Below are 15,318 nucleotides of genomic sequence, written 5' to 3' on the forward strand. Positions count from 1 at the left end.
CAGCCTTGTCATACTCTGTGTCACACTGAATCTTCCTGAGAACTACATTCAGGGTACACGTGTCTGTGGAGTGCTCAGCCACTTGTACATTAATTTCACAAGCAGGCTGTTCCGTTGATCGGATCAATTGGAACCCTTGTCATTGTAACCGACGGAGTGCCACTATATATATATATATATATATATATATATATATATACACACACACACACACACACATAAGCGTATATGTGTGTGTGTATCTATATCTATCTATCTACACACACATGTATATGTATATTTATGTGTATATACATATGTATGTTTGTGTGTATGTTTTGTTTATGCACACTCTTTCTAGCTCACTGGAATTTGTCAGCAGAGGAAGTAAATAATTGATTACTTGACAAAATCTTACTTCCACTCCCCACTTGACTGTCAAAATGTAGAAGATTTTTCTGTTTCTCTTGGTGAATTCATTATGACAGTTGACCTTTAAGAGACAGGTAGAAAAGTACTCGAATAGAAGGAACACTGGACTCTGCATAGAACTTTAAGGTTACATAATATATGGTTGGTGTGTTTTTTGAAACATATGTAGTATGTAACTACCTATTCTATTCCCTTCACCCACTGATATATATGTGTGTGTGTGTGTGTGTGTGTATGACCTGTGTGAATGTGTATTTCTTATTTTTATATTCATTATACTATTTGAGATAAATGTTTGTGAAATCAGTGACATTAAATTAAACATGAATGTATCTGTTTTTCAGATTGCTGCTATCTGTACGCTGCCATTTGATGTCATCAAAACACATCGGCAAATCACTTTTGGTCTACACTTTCCTGGATGTAAGTTTGTTTTAATTATTTCGGGTACAGGGTTAAGAAATATGTAAGTATAGGGCAACTTGGACTATAGACCTATATTGAGGGCTACATACAGCTCACTTTACACGGAAGGAATGGCAACTATAATCATAGTGTTATTATATTAATATGATTTATTTTAGATTTCATTTTTTGTGTAAGTAAAGTATGGCTGCTGTTATAGCTGTGGTTAAGAAGTTTACATTTTTATCTCATGAGCTCTTTGTCTCAATTGTTTTTACAGCTGGATGTCTTCCCTCGTGTTAATCATTCAGCTTTGAAGAGTGGAATCAGTTTTACTTTTTGTCATTCAGCTAAAGTAAATGGTACAGTCAGAGTTGTAGACATAGCTCTATGGCACATCATAACTGCTCTAATAACTATGTCAGTCTGTGGCTATCACAGGTTAATACTAATGTCATTGAACTGCAAAAAAAAAAAAATAAGATCTAAAATATTTAAGGATTATTCTTTTATTCTTTTTACTCATTTCAGTCTTTAGATTACCACATTTCTGAGGTACTATCTTGAAGGGATCTTAGTCAATAATATTGACTCTAATACTTATTTTTGAGTGATCCTTCCTAAGTCATATCGATTCATAGGACCGGTTTCCTGGTTTCTGTAGCGTATACATTCCCCACATGGATTGGACCCTGGTCTGCTGCAGGATTACTCATTTTTGCCAGCTGAGTGGACTGGAGCAACATGAAATGAAGTGTTTTGTTAAAGAACACAACGCGTCGCCCGGTCCAGGAATCGAAACCACAATCTTATGATCATGAGTCCAATGCTCCGTCTGCTAAATCATGTGCCACCACGTCCTTTTTATCCTTTTACTTATCGAAATCTGTTTGCTTAACTACTAAGTTATAGGACATAGACAAAAACATATGCACACACATACACACACACACATAATAGGATGAGCTTCTGCACAGTTTCTATCCATCAGTTCTATCTACAAAGCATTGGTTAATCCAAGTCTGTAGCAGGATACAGTTACCCAAAATGCCATGATTATGCAACCACCTACATAATAATCCTTTCTATTATAGACACAAGGCCTGAAATTTTTTGGTGGGAGGTAATAAGTCAGTTACATCGATCCCAGTGCTCGACTAGTATTTAATTTATTGACTCCCAAATGGATGAAAAGCAAAGTCGACCTTTGTGAAATTTGAACCCAGAATGTAAAGATGGATGAAATGCCGCTAAGCATTTTACCTGGCATAATAACGATTCAGCTAATTTACTGCCTTAAGTATAAGATTATTGATTTCAAATCTTGACACAAGATCAGCACTTTTGGGGGAGGGAGTAAGTAGATAACATTGGTCCCAATGCTCGACTGGTACTTAATTTATCGACTCCCAAAAGGATGAAAGGGAAAGTTGACCTTGATGGAATTTGAACTTAGAACGTGAAGACAAATGAAATGCTGCTAAGCATTCTTCCCCGTGTGCCAATGATTCTTATTTCTTTATTGCCCGCAAGGGGCTAAATATAGAGGGGACAAACAAGGACAGACAAAGGGATTAAGTTGATTACATTGACTCCAGTGCGTAACTGGTACTTAATTTATTGATCCCGAAAGGATGAAAGGCAAAGTCGACCTTGGCAGAATTTGAACTCAGAACGTAACGGCAGACGAAACTGATGACCATTAACCAAATCTGTTGTTTCATATTTCAGACTTTAGCGTCACCTTACTGGCACATGTGCTAGTGGCACGTGAAAAACAACATTCGAGTGTGATCCTTGCCAGTGCTGCCGGACTGGCTCCCATGCAGGTAGCACGTAAAAAACACCTTTCGAGCGTGGTTGTTGCCAGAACCACCTGACTGGCCCTCGTAAAAGCACCCACTACACTCTTGGAGTGGTTGGCATCAAAAAGGGCATCCAGCTGAAGAAACTTTGCCAGGTCAGATTGAGCCTGGCGCAGCCTCTGGCTCACCAGTTCTCAGTTAAACTGTCCAACCCATGCCAGCATGGAAAGCGGACGTTAAACGATGATGATGATGATGATTGGTGTTGTTTCTATATTTTCTAAAGCTATCCATTTTGTCTCTTGTTCTAGGTCCTGAAACTAATATGTCTTCATCTACATGGTCTTTGATAAAACAGCTTTACAGGAGTCAAGGATTTCAGTCATTATTTGCAGGTAAGCACATATTAGCAAACAGTTTACTGAAATTATAAACAAGGGCCTTGAACTTTTGTTAGAATCATTTGTCTGGAGTGCCTTTGACTGATCAGACAATGATGTCAAGACACCATTAGTCCCAATCTCTTGCACTAAGGAATCGAGTGTATTATGAATATACTTTCATTGTAAAAAAGTTGTTCTGTGATGAAACAACAGTGGTAAGCAGATTCATGTTCAAATCTGCTGGAACATATAAATAAAAATACAAGCCATTCTTGCTGTTTACCCTGTGTATATGACGATTTATTGTTTTTTTTTAAATATTTTGCATTTAGTCTATAAATGCCTTGAAGTTTCTTATTTTTTTCCCTTGCCATTTGATTTTTTTTCTTTTTTGCTCTTTGTCTTCTTTGAAGTGCTTCTGGAAATGTAGACATTACCTTGGAACAATAGTCATTATTAGTAAAATCATTACAGAAATAATAGTATTTTCTTTCAGCGTTTTATATTCTGGGTTCAAATCTTGCTGAGATCAGATTTGCTTTCCAGCTTTTTCCAGGTTGATAAAATGAAGTTCCAGTCAAATATTAGGGGTTAATTGAATCAACTGTGCTCATCCCCAACATTCAAGGACTTATGCTTTTTTTAGAAATCAGTATTTAATGTTGGTTAAATAGCTAACCCACTTAAACACTATGTTCCAGTATTTGGTTTTGAGTTAATTCCCTCTGATATTGATTTTATCTTTCTGCCCCATGAAGTCGATGAACAAAGTACTGGTTTTATTTGTACTAAGGCCAATTCAAATTACTATACCCTTCCCTTACAAATGTGTGGCCTTATGTCAATGTAAGTAATTAGCATTATGTTTTTATTTTATTTTACTAATTATTATATTTTTATTTTTTTGTCTAGGATTGGTGCCACGCCTTGTGAAAGTTGCTCCTGCTTGTGCAATAATGATTAGTTCTTATGAGTATTTCAAGAAAAAATTTCTTAAGCGGAATGAAAGATTGTCTAAAAACTACAAAACTTCCTGATAAACTAACATTACCTAATCAAAATATTTTATAGCAAGAAAGAAATAATTTAGAAAAATTTAACTGCCCCACACTTCATGGAAATTTACTCGTCTTTGGGTGCTCCGCAAGTGAAAAAAAATTGTTAGGAAGATTTTAAAATTTGCATCTTTGAATTATTTATTTTATAGTAAAATTAAACCATCTTTGAATTTTTTTAAAAAAATTTTAGTATTGAAAAATTTCAGGGTAAAATTTCAACATTTCATGTTTATTGGATGGATTTAATACTGATAGGAAATATAAATAAGTTCTCTCTTTTTGCAGTTTGTCTGTATAATCAAAGCAAAAATTTTCCTTCCAAATACCAACTCTGCTTGTGATATATATTTGAGGAATTGTTAATCAGTGCGTATTTGAAGGATGTTTGTGAGTTTCCTTGTCTGCAACTAGACATCTTTGTAGGTAGAAGACAACTACTTGAAATTCTTCATGAACAGCAGACATGAAAATTAAGAAATGCATTTAAAATCTTTTTATGATGTTATAATAACAGATGAGTTCTTTAAGTTAAGATTTATTTCTATATAATTTACATTACTGATCTTGGGAATCATTTATCTTCAGGTAGGAGGAAATTTGGAAATAGGTGTGAACGCTGATTGATGGTCTTTGGGTATGATCTGTGAATAACAGGAAAATGTTGACAGACAAATTTTTCTTGGATATAGTCTTGTGCAAATGAGTATGTATGAAATGAGTCTAATGCTTCAGTATAGAGTGTAGACTTCATGTTAATGTAATACCTCCTGACCTTGATGATAGTAATTAGCAGTTCCCTTCAGCTTCAATCAATCCATCTTGATACACAGAATATAATCACTGCACATACCTCCTAATGCACTGGCAGCAGGATAATCCTATTTTTAAACTGATGATAACGATCACATTGAACAGTGTTTTTCAATAAAGACAAATATATGTTTCTACTAGTAATCTGTAAAGATTATTATTATTATTATTATTATTATTATTATAGTTACGTTAGCAAATGCTGTTGAATTTTTGGATATTGACTCTTGTGGTTTCTTCAGTAGAAGTTTTATGTTGAGATTTGAGTTGAAATGGCTGAATAGCATCAACTGGAATTGACTTGAGATGTGAAACTTCTGGGAAGAACTTGGCCATGGGGACTGTGTCTCAGGCAAATATAGTAGAGCAACTTGCATTCCATTCAGAATATGGTTCCATGTTGAAAAGCTGTTCTATTGGAAGTGATATGGATTCGTAGCTTATACCATAAATTTTGTTTTTCTTTTTTCGAAATTGAACTTTAAACAACCTTATGTACCCATCTTGTTTTGAAAGAAAGAAAAAAAATGTATTTTTTTAAATAAGTTCTTGATATTAAAACTTCCTTTTGTGTTTATTGTTTTTCAAATTGTCCATCTTTTCAGAGATGGTCAGTTTGGTTGATTGCTTGAAACTACTTGCAAACATTGAGTAGCACCTATGTAAGTCAAGTAAGCTTTGTGGTCTCTCGTAAAGTGGTAAAGACCCCCTTCAGTCATGAATGACCATGGGATTGTATTTAGAAAAGTCCCCTCCAAGGTACAAGTCTGGGCAAAGTTGTTTATGAAAGACCAGCAGTTGCCCATGCATTTCAGCCTTCCCTCTCCATGCCACCAATGTTATCCAAGGGAAAGGCAAAGGCTGATACAGCTTGGCACTAGTGACATTGCAGCTCATTTCTACAGCTGAGTGAACTGGAGCAACATGAAATAAAGTGTCTTGCTCAAGAACATAACCCACCACCCAGTCCAGGAATTGAACTCCCTACCTCATGATTGTGAGCTTGATATTCTAACCACTGAGTCATGTGCCTTCAAAACTCTATACATTTAGTCCCTTAGTTGTATCTGGTCAAATGACATTATGGTCACCACTGGTAGACAACACTACAATTTTGTCTGGTCAAATAAAGGGTCAGTTCACTAGTGATAAGTGGCAGCGCAAAATAAAAGGATGAGTGGGGAGCAGCATTGTAACAAAAACCTTATTGACATGAAATAAAGGGATGATGTGAAGTGTTGGGGTGGGGGTGGGGAAGACTTCAGCAACAAGGGTGGAAATCCAAGGTAGTGAGAATAATGAACAAGGGTGGGTTGATGGCCAATATGAAATGATGTTCAATAGTGGTATGGGATGATATTGAAAATGTAGGGTGGGTGACATGGGGAGGTAGTTCCAAAGAGATGGGAAAGTAGGAACACCAAAGTATGGGGATGAAATATGTGCATCTCGAATACAAGTAAGTTCACTGCTATCAATTCTCTGGGAAGAAAGTTTACCAAGAAAATATATCCATAGTATCTCACCATTAATAGTTTCCTTGTGGTGAATTGATGACGGTGAACTTACTGCACATGGTGCATCTCTGCTCTTATACAATTATAATTACAGCAGCTGAGCTAGTGCTATAGTTAGAAGGGTGATGGGAAGTTGGTTTGTGGGGACAGCTTGAATGTAAGGGTATAGACAAAGCAATATGCTTTTAGGACCTCAGTTTTGCTGCAGTAGATGTGTTCTTGAATATAGTCTATTGCCAGTCATTTCAATCCTCTGTCATCTCTTCTGCGAAGCTCAACATCCTGTGGTCAATCTTCACTATTTCATTCCCTGTCTTCCTGCTTCCACAGGTCTTATCGACATTTAGTGGTTGGCACTTTATGCAGCTGTCCTCATCCATATGCATCACATGACCAAACCAGTGCAGGCTTCCCTCTTACTACATCTAATATATCTTATGCCCAATTCTTTCTTAAAATATTTATACCCCATCCCACGTGCACATTCAGCAGAGCATGCTGGTTTCATTTCTTCCAAGCCTTTGCACTTTGTCATGTATGCATACTGACACATGTCCAATGGAGCATGCTAGCTTCATTTTCCTTTTTAGTCTTAGCATATCCTCTACATTCACAGGCCATGTTTCACTACTATGTAGCATCACTGTTTGTACACGAGCATCATACAATCTGCTTTTCTCTCTGAGAGAAAAGCTTTTTGCTATTGACAGAGGTAATAACTCTGAACTTATATATATGAACTTACTGTAGTCCATTATGGAAACATTTGTACAGTAGTAATTTAAATAAATCTTTTACAGTAATGTGGGTATTCTGTTTTGATGTGAACAGATTCACTAATTAAAAAGTTTTCTTTTCCTTAGTTCACATCTTTTCTATATTGAGTTCTAGGTTGTGAGTGGAGGCGAAATGCCCAGTGGTTAGGGCAGCGGACTCGCGGTCATAGGATCGTGGTTTCGATTCCCAAACCGGGTGTTGTGGGTGTTTATTGAGCGAAAACACCTAAAGCTCCACGAGGCTCTGACAGGGGATGGTGGCGAACCCTGCTGTACTCTTCCTCCACAACTTTCTCTCACTCTTTCTTCTTGTTGCTGTTGTACCTGTATTTCAAAGGGCCAGCCTTGTCACACTGTGTCACGTTGAATATCCCAGAGAAATTTTTTAAGGGTACACGTGTCTGTGGAGTGCTCAGCCACTTGCACGTTAATTTCACGAGCAGGCTGTTCCGTTGATCGTATCAACTGGAACCCTCGACGTCGTAAGCGATGGAGTGCCAACAGCAACTCTAGGTGGTGATTATTTGTTTGTGCCTTACAAAACATCTTGATACACTTTTACATTGAAATTGTACGATATATTTAGGGAAAACACTTGCATGCTGAGGGTGCAGCTTTACTCTGTCTCTGAATGCAGGTATTGATGTCTTATCAGGTGTTGCAGCAGCTCTGTATGTGTTTTGGCCCCTTCCTTCACAACACCAGAGCTGCCTGGGTGTCGCCCATCGCTGTAGGTGACAAAACTCCCACACAACATTTGAGTCAAATGTTACAACCCTAGGCCAGATGTTTCTACCATTCTTGTTGCTTGTTAAGATTCAGTGAAAGTTACAACATACGTACACTGTCAATATACATTTCTTGACAACCTGAATAAACTCAATATATAACTACTCTGCAAACCTACAGAAACTGTCATTTTATGGTGGAAGTTAACTCAAGTTTACAAGAAGTCATCATAAACAGTCAATAGATAGCAGTGTTCAACATACAGCTTGTATACCGCAGCAATCAATATTGCCAACATATTGGGGCCATTCCGTAAATAATGCGGTGTTTCCAATTGCATGAACTAAAAGTTGGAGGGGGATGAGATAAACTACTTGCATCAACTTGGATTTGGTCATTCAAGTCAGCACTAGAAGGAAAACGACCATCTTTGGGTTCAAGGCGAAAGGTTCTTCCATCAGGATAGTGCTCGGTCACATACAGTGGGGATGACATTCCAAAGGCTGGAACAGTTTGAATAGGAAACAATGCCCCAGCCACCATATTCACTGGACATTACCCTATCTGATTATCATTTATTCCACAGTCTTCAAAATAATTTGAACGGAAAATATATGAATCCTGTAGATGAGGTCAGAACAGTACTGGAGGAGTATTTTTCATCACGGATAAGTGAATTTTGGAAGAGGGGCCTTGCAAGTCTACCAGATAGATGGAAGAGAATTGTAGAAAATGAAGGAGTGTATATTTTAGATTAAAAAAGAACTTTTTTTATCTTAATTTCGAAAAATAAAAGTATAAAAAAATTGCATTATTTATGGGATGACCCAATACATATCTGCAATGTTAACTCTTTTAACAATAAAGTTACCAAATGTAATGCTTAGATATTCACATTGTTTTGAATTAATCATGCATTGTCTTGTAGCTTTGGATGTAATTGGTTTATTTTTAGAATGACATTGTAGGGTAGGTGTGAGAGGCCAGATTCAACATAAAACATGTAGAGTATTTGGGCTTGATATGACCAGTTTAAATGCTAAAAGTGTCGACATAATGAATTGAAAGAGTAAGTCTCTTTATTGTGATGGCCTGCTTGAAATAGCAGCCAAATTTTCCTCACATTAGATATCATCATCCTAGATACATTAAATATAAATCAAAGACGAATATTCATGGCTGGTATGTCTGAGTATAGGTCTTCTCAACCAAGGCTGACCTTAGGCTAAACAACAGTTTAATAGAATTCAACATATATGTATTTCTGTTGGTTTCAGCAATTTTCTGATTTCTATTTGTAGAGGTTAATCATTTGAATAAATATAATCTCATTAGTAACCTGTTTCATGCATTCACACATTCTAGCAACATGTGAAAAAAAAAAAAAAAAAAAAAAAAAAAAAAAAAGAAACTCAGGAATTTTACTAAAAATTAAAATGAAAAGAATCCTTTATTTCTACATAATCTAATGAGTTTCTTTCTCTTTGTCTGTGTGTTTGTCTTTTTTATCTGGTTTCAACTTCTCGGTCTTTTTGGGACAGTGTTTAGTGCCGAATATCTCATCTTTAGATGGCACAATGCGAATGCAAGGCTGGAAAGGGCTCCAGACGTAGCTGAGTTCAGGTGTGTTTGTCCTGCAAGGGTATGGCTGTTTGAAGCACTTGTAATAGTCAGATGGGGCATGGCACACAAATTCCATAAACTCCAACTTGCGTGGCAAATCTTCTTCTGGTCCTGCAATGTAACATGAAGAGAACATAAATTAACAAGAGTACCAGAAAGCTTCAAAGACCAGAAGCAAACGAATCTACAAAATTTCAAAGACCAGAAGCAAACTAATCTATAAAATTGTTGGAGTTATCTCCCTTATTTGTTTTCATCTTGCTAAATAAAAATGTCATCATCATCATCATCAGCATCATCATCATCGTTTAACGTCCGCTTTCCATGCTAGCATGGGTTGGACGATTTGACTGAGGACTGGTGAAACCGGATGGCAACACCAGGCTCCAGTCTAAATTTGGCAGAGTTTCTACAGCTGGATGCCCTTCCTAACGCCAACCACTCAGAGAGTGTAGTGGGTGCTTTTACATGTCACCCGCACGAAAACGGCCACGCTCGAAATGGTGTCTTTTATGTGCCACCCGCACTATATGCAACAGTATCAGTACTAGATTAAAATAGCCTTCTAGATTTAATGTAAATAGATTGCAAAGAAGCAAATTTACTGTCAATTCAATTCTCAATCTAAGCCGTTGCAAAGACCTTAAGGGTCTAATTCCACAGTGAAACTAAATACTTATGGATACAATTCCATATATCAGATAATTATTTGTTCATAAACCAGACTGTATAGTGAATATGTATGTGTATTGTAACTAGGTTAAGGTTTCATTGTCACGCTGATACATATAAGTTCATAAAAGAATACATAAATAAAAAGGAATTACTTACCTAAGATATATGTGCTGGGATCAAAGCGATTTTTGGGGCTTGACTGTGTAGGAAGCAGCCAGGAAATAACTGCACTCTTTTCATTATATTGATCTTGTAACAAACCTCGTAATTGTGCATAGTATACAGACTGTCCATCGTCATCAAGGAGGGAAACTATATCACCGACCTGATAGTACAAACCCTAGGGAATCGAGAAAATTGAAAAAAATTAGACATAAGAAATTACTATCAAATAATATTTAGAGTTAGGTGAGTAGATAGAGTGCTGGTCAGTTGGGCCGAAAAGCCACTCATATCTTGTCTGTGCCAATTAACTGTGACTAGAAGCAGAGCAGAAGGGTTTCATTCCTTGTTTAACCCTTTAGCATTTAAACCAACCATATCCAGCCCAAATATTCTATTTGTTTTATGTTAAAACTGGCCAGATCTGGTTTTTCAAATCTACTCTAGAATGTCATTCTAAAAGTAAAGAATCACATCATCAAAATCTCAAAGCTAAAGCTAAGAGACAATGCAGGATTAATTCAATACAAAGTGAATAAATTAAGCAATATATTTGACTGAATAATCTGAATACTTAAGAGTTAGTTCTTAATTAAAACTTGCCATCATAATTTTATGTAACAACTGTTCTTTTCTTTACCTTTTAGCCACGGACTGTTACAAGTCTTCCAAGACTGGAGGAAGGAGGGAAGTATCCTCAGATTGGAAACCTGGCCCTAATGTTTGCAATAAAGTACCCAAGGTCTTAGGTGGTGGTGTTTTTGTTAAGTTATGCAACAAACACCAGCTTAAAAATGAACAAATTAGTTATTTAACTAAATTTCTCTTAATTTCTTGAATATTTTCAAAATTAATCAAACCACATCTTGCATTTTGTTAGATATATATTTCAAAAAGAATTAAGCTGGCTCTCAGCAATTGGCACAAATTTGCTACACCACCCATACAGTCATAGTAGGGAAAAGAAATCTGTGTTGATAGTTTCTGTTACTTAAGTGACCTAAATAGTGATGATGTGGTAGCAGAAGTATAGAAAATATCATAACTAGGATATTGGCAGTGCTGTTTAGCTCTAGATCAGCTCTGATCCAGATAACCTATGATCAAAGTTGGAAACTGTGTAGAAGCCCATAACATATATATCAGACAGGCATCTGTTGGTTTCAAAAGACCATGTATTTGTGCCTGGAGAATTTGAGTCAGCTGATAGCAGTGCAGCATCTGCTGTGGCTGTACAGGCCCACATGGGAGTGGCAGACTTGCATGTAGTGACTGCATTTGAAGAAGCTATGTAACATCTTCCTTAATGATGTGTAATGTTGAGGGAGTGGCCAGGTCAGACGATTTATGCAGGAAGAGAGATGACTGCTGCTATACTCACATCATCATTTAATGTCAGTTTTCTATGCTGGCATGAGTTGGATGGTTTGTCAGGAGCTGCACCAGGCTCCATTGTCTGCTTTGACTTGGTATCTACAACGGGATACTCTTCCTAATACCAGCCACTTTATAATGTTTTGGGTGCTTTTTATGGGGCACCAACACCAGTGTTTTTTACGTGGCACCATCACAGGTGTTTAATTGCTGCAAGCTGACTGTGGAATGCACATATGACGGAGGAAAAAAACACATGGAGAGATTTGGTGAAGTGATATCTCAGGATGGTCTGACTTCTAGATGAAGTATATGTGATTCAGTAGAAGGCCAATATATTGTATGGCAAACCTGTTAAACTCATACCAAGAAAGAGAAACAGGTGGAGGAGAAGGAGGCAATGGTGAAGGTGAGATCACTAGCTGCAGGTAATTAAGAAAGAAAGCATGTTAATCCTTTCGATACCAATCTGGCTGAAACCGGCTCTGGCTCTACATACAAATGTCTTGTTTTTGTAGGTTTTGAATCAAAATCTTCCACCAAACCTTAGACGCAATTTATGTTCCTAACACAAGCTGAATGATAACTAAGTTATTTTACTAAATTTTTTGTTATATTTAAAGTAATTGAAAGAAACATAGCATCTCAAAATAAATACAGTAATGAAAGGGTTAAACATACTAATATCATATAGAGATAGAAGGAGGATCTTTCAACTTTCAATTGTCATTGGACCACAGCCATGCTGGGGCACAGCATTGAAGGGTTTTAGTCAAACAAATTAACTTTGATACTTATGTATATTTTAAAAGTCTGGTACTTATTCTACTGGTCTCTTTTGCTGAACTGCTGAGTTACAGAGATGTAAACAAACCAACACCACTTATCAAGCAGCATGGAGGTGACAAACAGACACAAAGACATATTTAAAAAAAAACAAATTCTATTATAACCAGTTCTGCCATGTTAGCATGGGTGTGAAAGGTTTGCAAATTTTGAACAACTGAAAAATAGTTAATGAAGCCTTTCCATGCAGTTAAACTGCTCAGTTAAGAAGTTAAAGCTGTTGTTAGCCGAGTAGACCGAGGCAAATATCTAGGTATACTTTTCAACTAACTCTACCACCAAAACCACATTCAGCTTCTCCATTTTCTATGTATTGAGGATAAGTTTATCAAAAGTAAGCCAATGAATGACCTGGAAAAGGTTTGGGCCACAAACTTTTCACCTCAAACTAAATTGTGTGTGTGTGTAGTATTGTGTGGCTTGGTCTTGTCTAATGTAGGCAGCTTTTCATACTCAATCGTGTTGAATCCTAGAATGTTTTTGGACTGGCTGTTAAAAGTAATGAAAGGTTCAACTTACATTGTAGAAAACACTGTCCCCTGACACAATGGTGGATACAGCTGTTGGTGCTTTGATCGGATGCTGGAAGATTACAGAAGATCAAAGACATTAGTCAATTCAAAACCTAAATATATATATATACACACTAAATAACACAAATATACATATACCGTACATTATAGATCCATACACACACCACGAATGTATCAGGCGAATATAGATATCACATTATACAGTGTTATATCACTGGTAAAATAGTAGGAAAGCTGCTTCGTGATTCTCTTTCAAATACCATTCTATTGTCTTAAAAAAAAAGGGGAACATATTAGATGGTGTGATCCTAGATGCACCGTGTTTGGAAAACAAACATGATAAAATGGCTACGTTTAGAATGTCTTTCGCTCGTGCGTCTGTTTGATCAGAATTGAGGTGGGGCTAAACGATAGCAGCTTCCGAGGTTGACTTATTTCTTCCTCAAACAATATGTAAACCTAAAACAACCAATACATAACATTTATAATGCGCTTCAATCATTACACGAAAATGAAGAACAACCCGGAAAGAGGCTGTCTCTTGTTCAAATAAACATTTCACATATCTGCAACAGCAATCACCGTAAGCAAACGGCGGTAATCTCTAAACTAATTAGTCTCTTCGCTGTCAGCTCGACTTTCTAGAAATAGCATTTAAATCTATTTTAAATCATATGATAGTATTTAATAGAAACAAGGACACTGAATAAATATAGTTCTAGGAAAGTGATGTCACAGAAAAAAGGTAGCATGACTACGACAACTTCTTGTATGCTTGATTAAGGCTAATCTCCCGGCGTTAAACAGCAATCATAACACGAATAAAGATAGCACAGCCATCACAATCTACAACAACGACAATAACAACACCATTAGAAGCAATCATGCAAACCAAATGCAAAAACAAAACAGACCGTTTTCTTAAAAATATTTCGGCGACTTTTGCCTTTGGTCCCCAGCGATTTCGATGTTGTCTGTATCCGATTTTTGGTCGGACGAATACGGGAACTTTTTCTAAGAACTGGTCCTGCAGATGACGAATGAGAAGTAGAGTTTTTAGTAGAATTGGTTGTGCTGCCAGTGGCACCGTCTGGGTTGTCTTTGTTGCAGGACTTGACACCACAAGAATTACAAAGGATTTCTCCTTGGCTTCCTTTGCGCCACATTGTCGAAGACGTCGACTTACAAGAAGAACACACAGGCTTCATTCCGAATGGCATATTGTTTTGATTACAAATTTTCTATTTATTAACTTAAATACAACTTGATGTTTGTAAATGACATTTTAGCAGCATATTCTGTCAGATCGTAGAATAACAATGAAAAGAGCGCGCTCAGGGGAAATGATACAACGGTCTATAAACCAGTGTTACTTCCCCTTGCTTACAAATCGCATTTCATCTGTCAAGGAAATATGATCACTCGATCCATTAGAAATAGCAGCCAAATCACTCCCAAACTGCATCCTTCCATTTTAAAGAAAGAATACATTGAATAATGTAGCCTCGAGTATGTTCGATCAGGGCTAACTTGCAGTTAAAAGCAACGACCGTATTTATCAGAATGATGAGAATGCTTAGCACCAAGTTAAATCCGATGGAGTAAACTTAGAGTAGCTCTGTGATTAAAGTCACTCCAGGCGTGACTTCATCCTTTTTTTTTTACCACATTTAAAGTGACTTTGTTTACAGTCTCAAGCCTATCGTTTCTTTCCTTTTAAGACGGTGATGTTTTATTTAATGAAGGTATGGCTACTGTTTCTAGCGGGGCGAGTGACCACGTAAATTGTTTGCATCGTTAAGATGTGTAACTGCTGGTCCAGTCATCAACATTTCACAATTCCTTATCGCTGTGATTCCTTACAAAAAAAAAAAAAGCCCTCCAGGTCATAACCTGGCGTGTGTGTCGAACAAATGCCTCGCGTTCTTTAGTTATGACTTTTCACATTCTAAATTGTGATATAGACCTTGAGCTGAGATGCTGAATGGTACAGAAGCGTAGCTAGGGAAAGGAGAGGGTGGATAACGCTTTTATGGGGGAAGCACTCACGGGTGGTCTGTCGCATAGGCATGTATATGCTGTACTGAGTAGATGTGGGACTCGAGGACTGATCCGGGTGGCATATACCCGAGTTATGTCACTGGATCGGGGACAACTTTGTCTTCCATATTTATGGTGTCGATAAAATAAAGTATTTATCAAGTACAGTAT

The 15,318-nt window shown here is 37.0% G+C and overlaps 2 protein-coding genes across 2 annotated transcripts in view; one reads left to right on the forward strand and one right to left on the reverse strand.

Annotated features, from left to right (window-relative positions):
* LOC106872606 (mitochondrial glutathione transporter SLC25A40) overlaps window positions 1-5,437 on the forward strand; it is a 31,143-nt gene extending 25,706 nt beyond the window's left edge. Inside the window, exons 7-9 of the mRNA XM_014919642.3 lie at window positions 756-834; window positions 2,933-3,016; window positions 3,917-5,437. Coding sequence (XP_014775128.1) covers window positions 756-834; window positions 2,933-3,016; window positions 3,917-4,041 — 288 coding nt within the window. The 3' untranslated portion in view covers window positions 4,042-5,437. The remainder of the gene's footprint in view (window positions 1-755; window positions 835-2,932; window positions 3,017-3,916) is intronic.
* A 3,876-nt stretch (window positions 5,438-9,313) lies between these two features.
* LOC106872604 (GATA zinc finger domain-containing protein 1) lies at window positions 9,314-15,062 on the reverse strand. The gene is made up of 4 exons (XM_014919641.3): window positions 14,022-15,062; window positions 13,094-13,156; window positions 10,349-10,532; window positions 9,314-9,628 (listed from the first exon to the last, which is right to left on the reverse strand). The coding sequence occupies exons 1-4, from the start codon at window positions 14,325-14,327 to the stop codon at window positions 9,360-9,362; spliced, it is 822 nt and encodes a 273-aa protein (XP_014775127.2). The 5' UTR covers window positions 14,328-15,062; the 3' UTR covers window positions 9,314-9,359.
* Between the last annotated feature and the right edge of the window lie 256 nt (window positions 15,063-15,318).

The sequence above is a fragment of the Octopus bimaculoides genome, chromosome 16, assembly GCF_046866305.1.
Source record: "Octopus bimaculoides isolate indiv1 chromosome 16, ASM4686630v1, whole genome shotgun sequence".
NCBI lineage: Eukaryota > Metazoa > Mollusca > Cephalopoda > Octopoda > Octopodidae > Octopus > Octopus bimaculoides.

Excerpts from the sequence above, each read along its gene's own strand:
- LOC106872604 (XM_014919641.3), bottom strand. The coding sequence starts at position 14,327 with ATGCCATTCGGAATGAAGCCTGTGTGTTCTTCTTGTAAGTCGACGTCT. Across the intron at positions 10,533-13,093 it reads GGGACAGTGTTTTCTACAAT|GGTTTGTACTATCAGGTCGG; the intron begins GTAAGTTGAACC and ends TCGATTCCCTAG. Across the intron at positions 9,629-10,348 it reads TCCCAGCACATATATCTTAG|GACCAGAAGAAGATTTGCCA; the intron begins GTAAGTAATTCC and ends GTTACATTGCAG.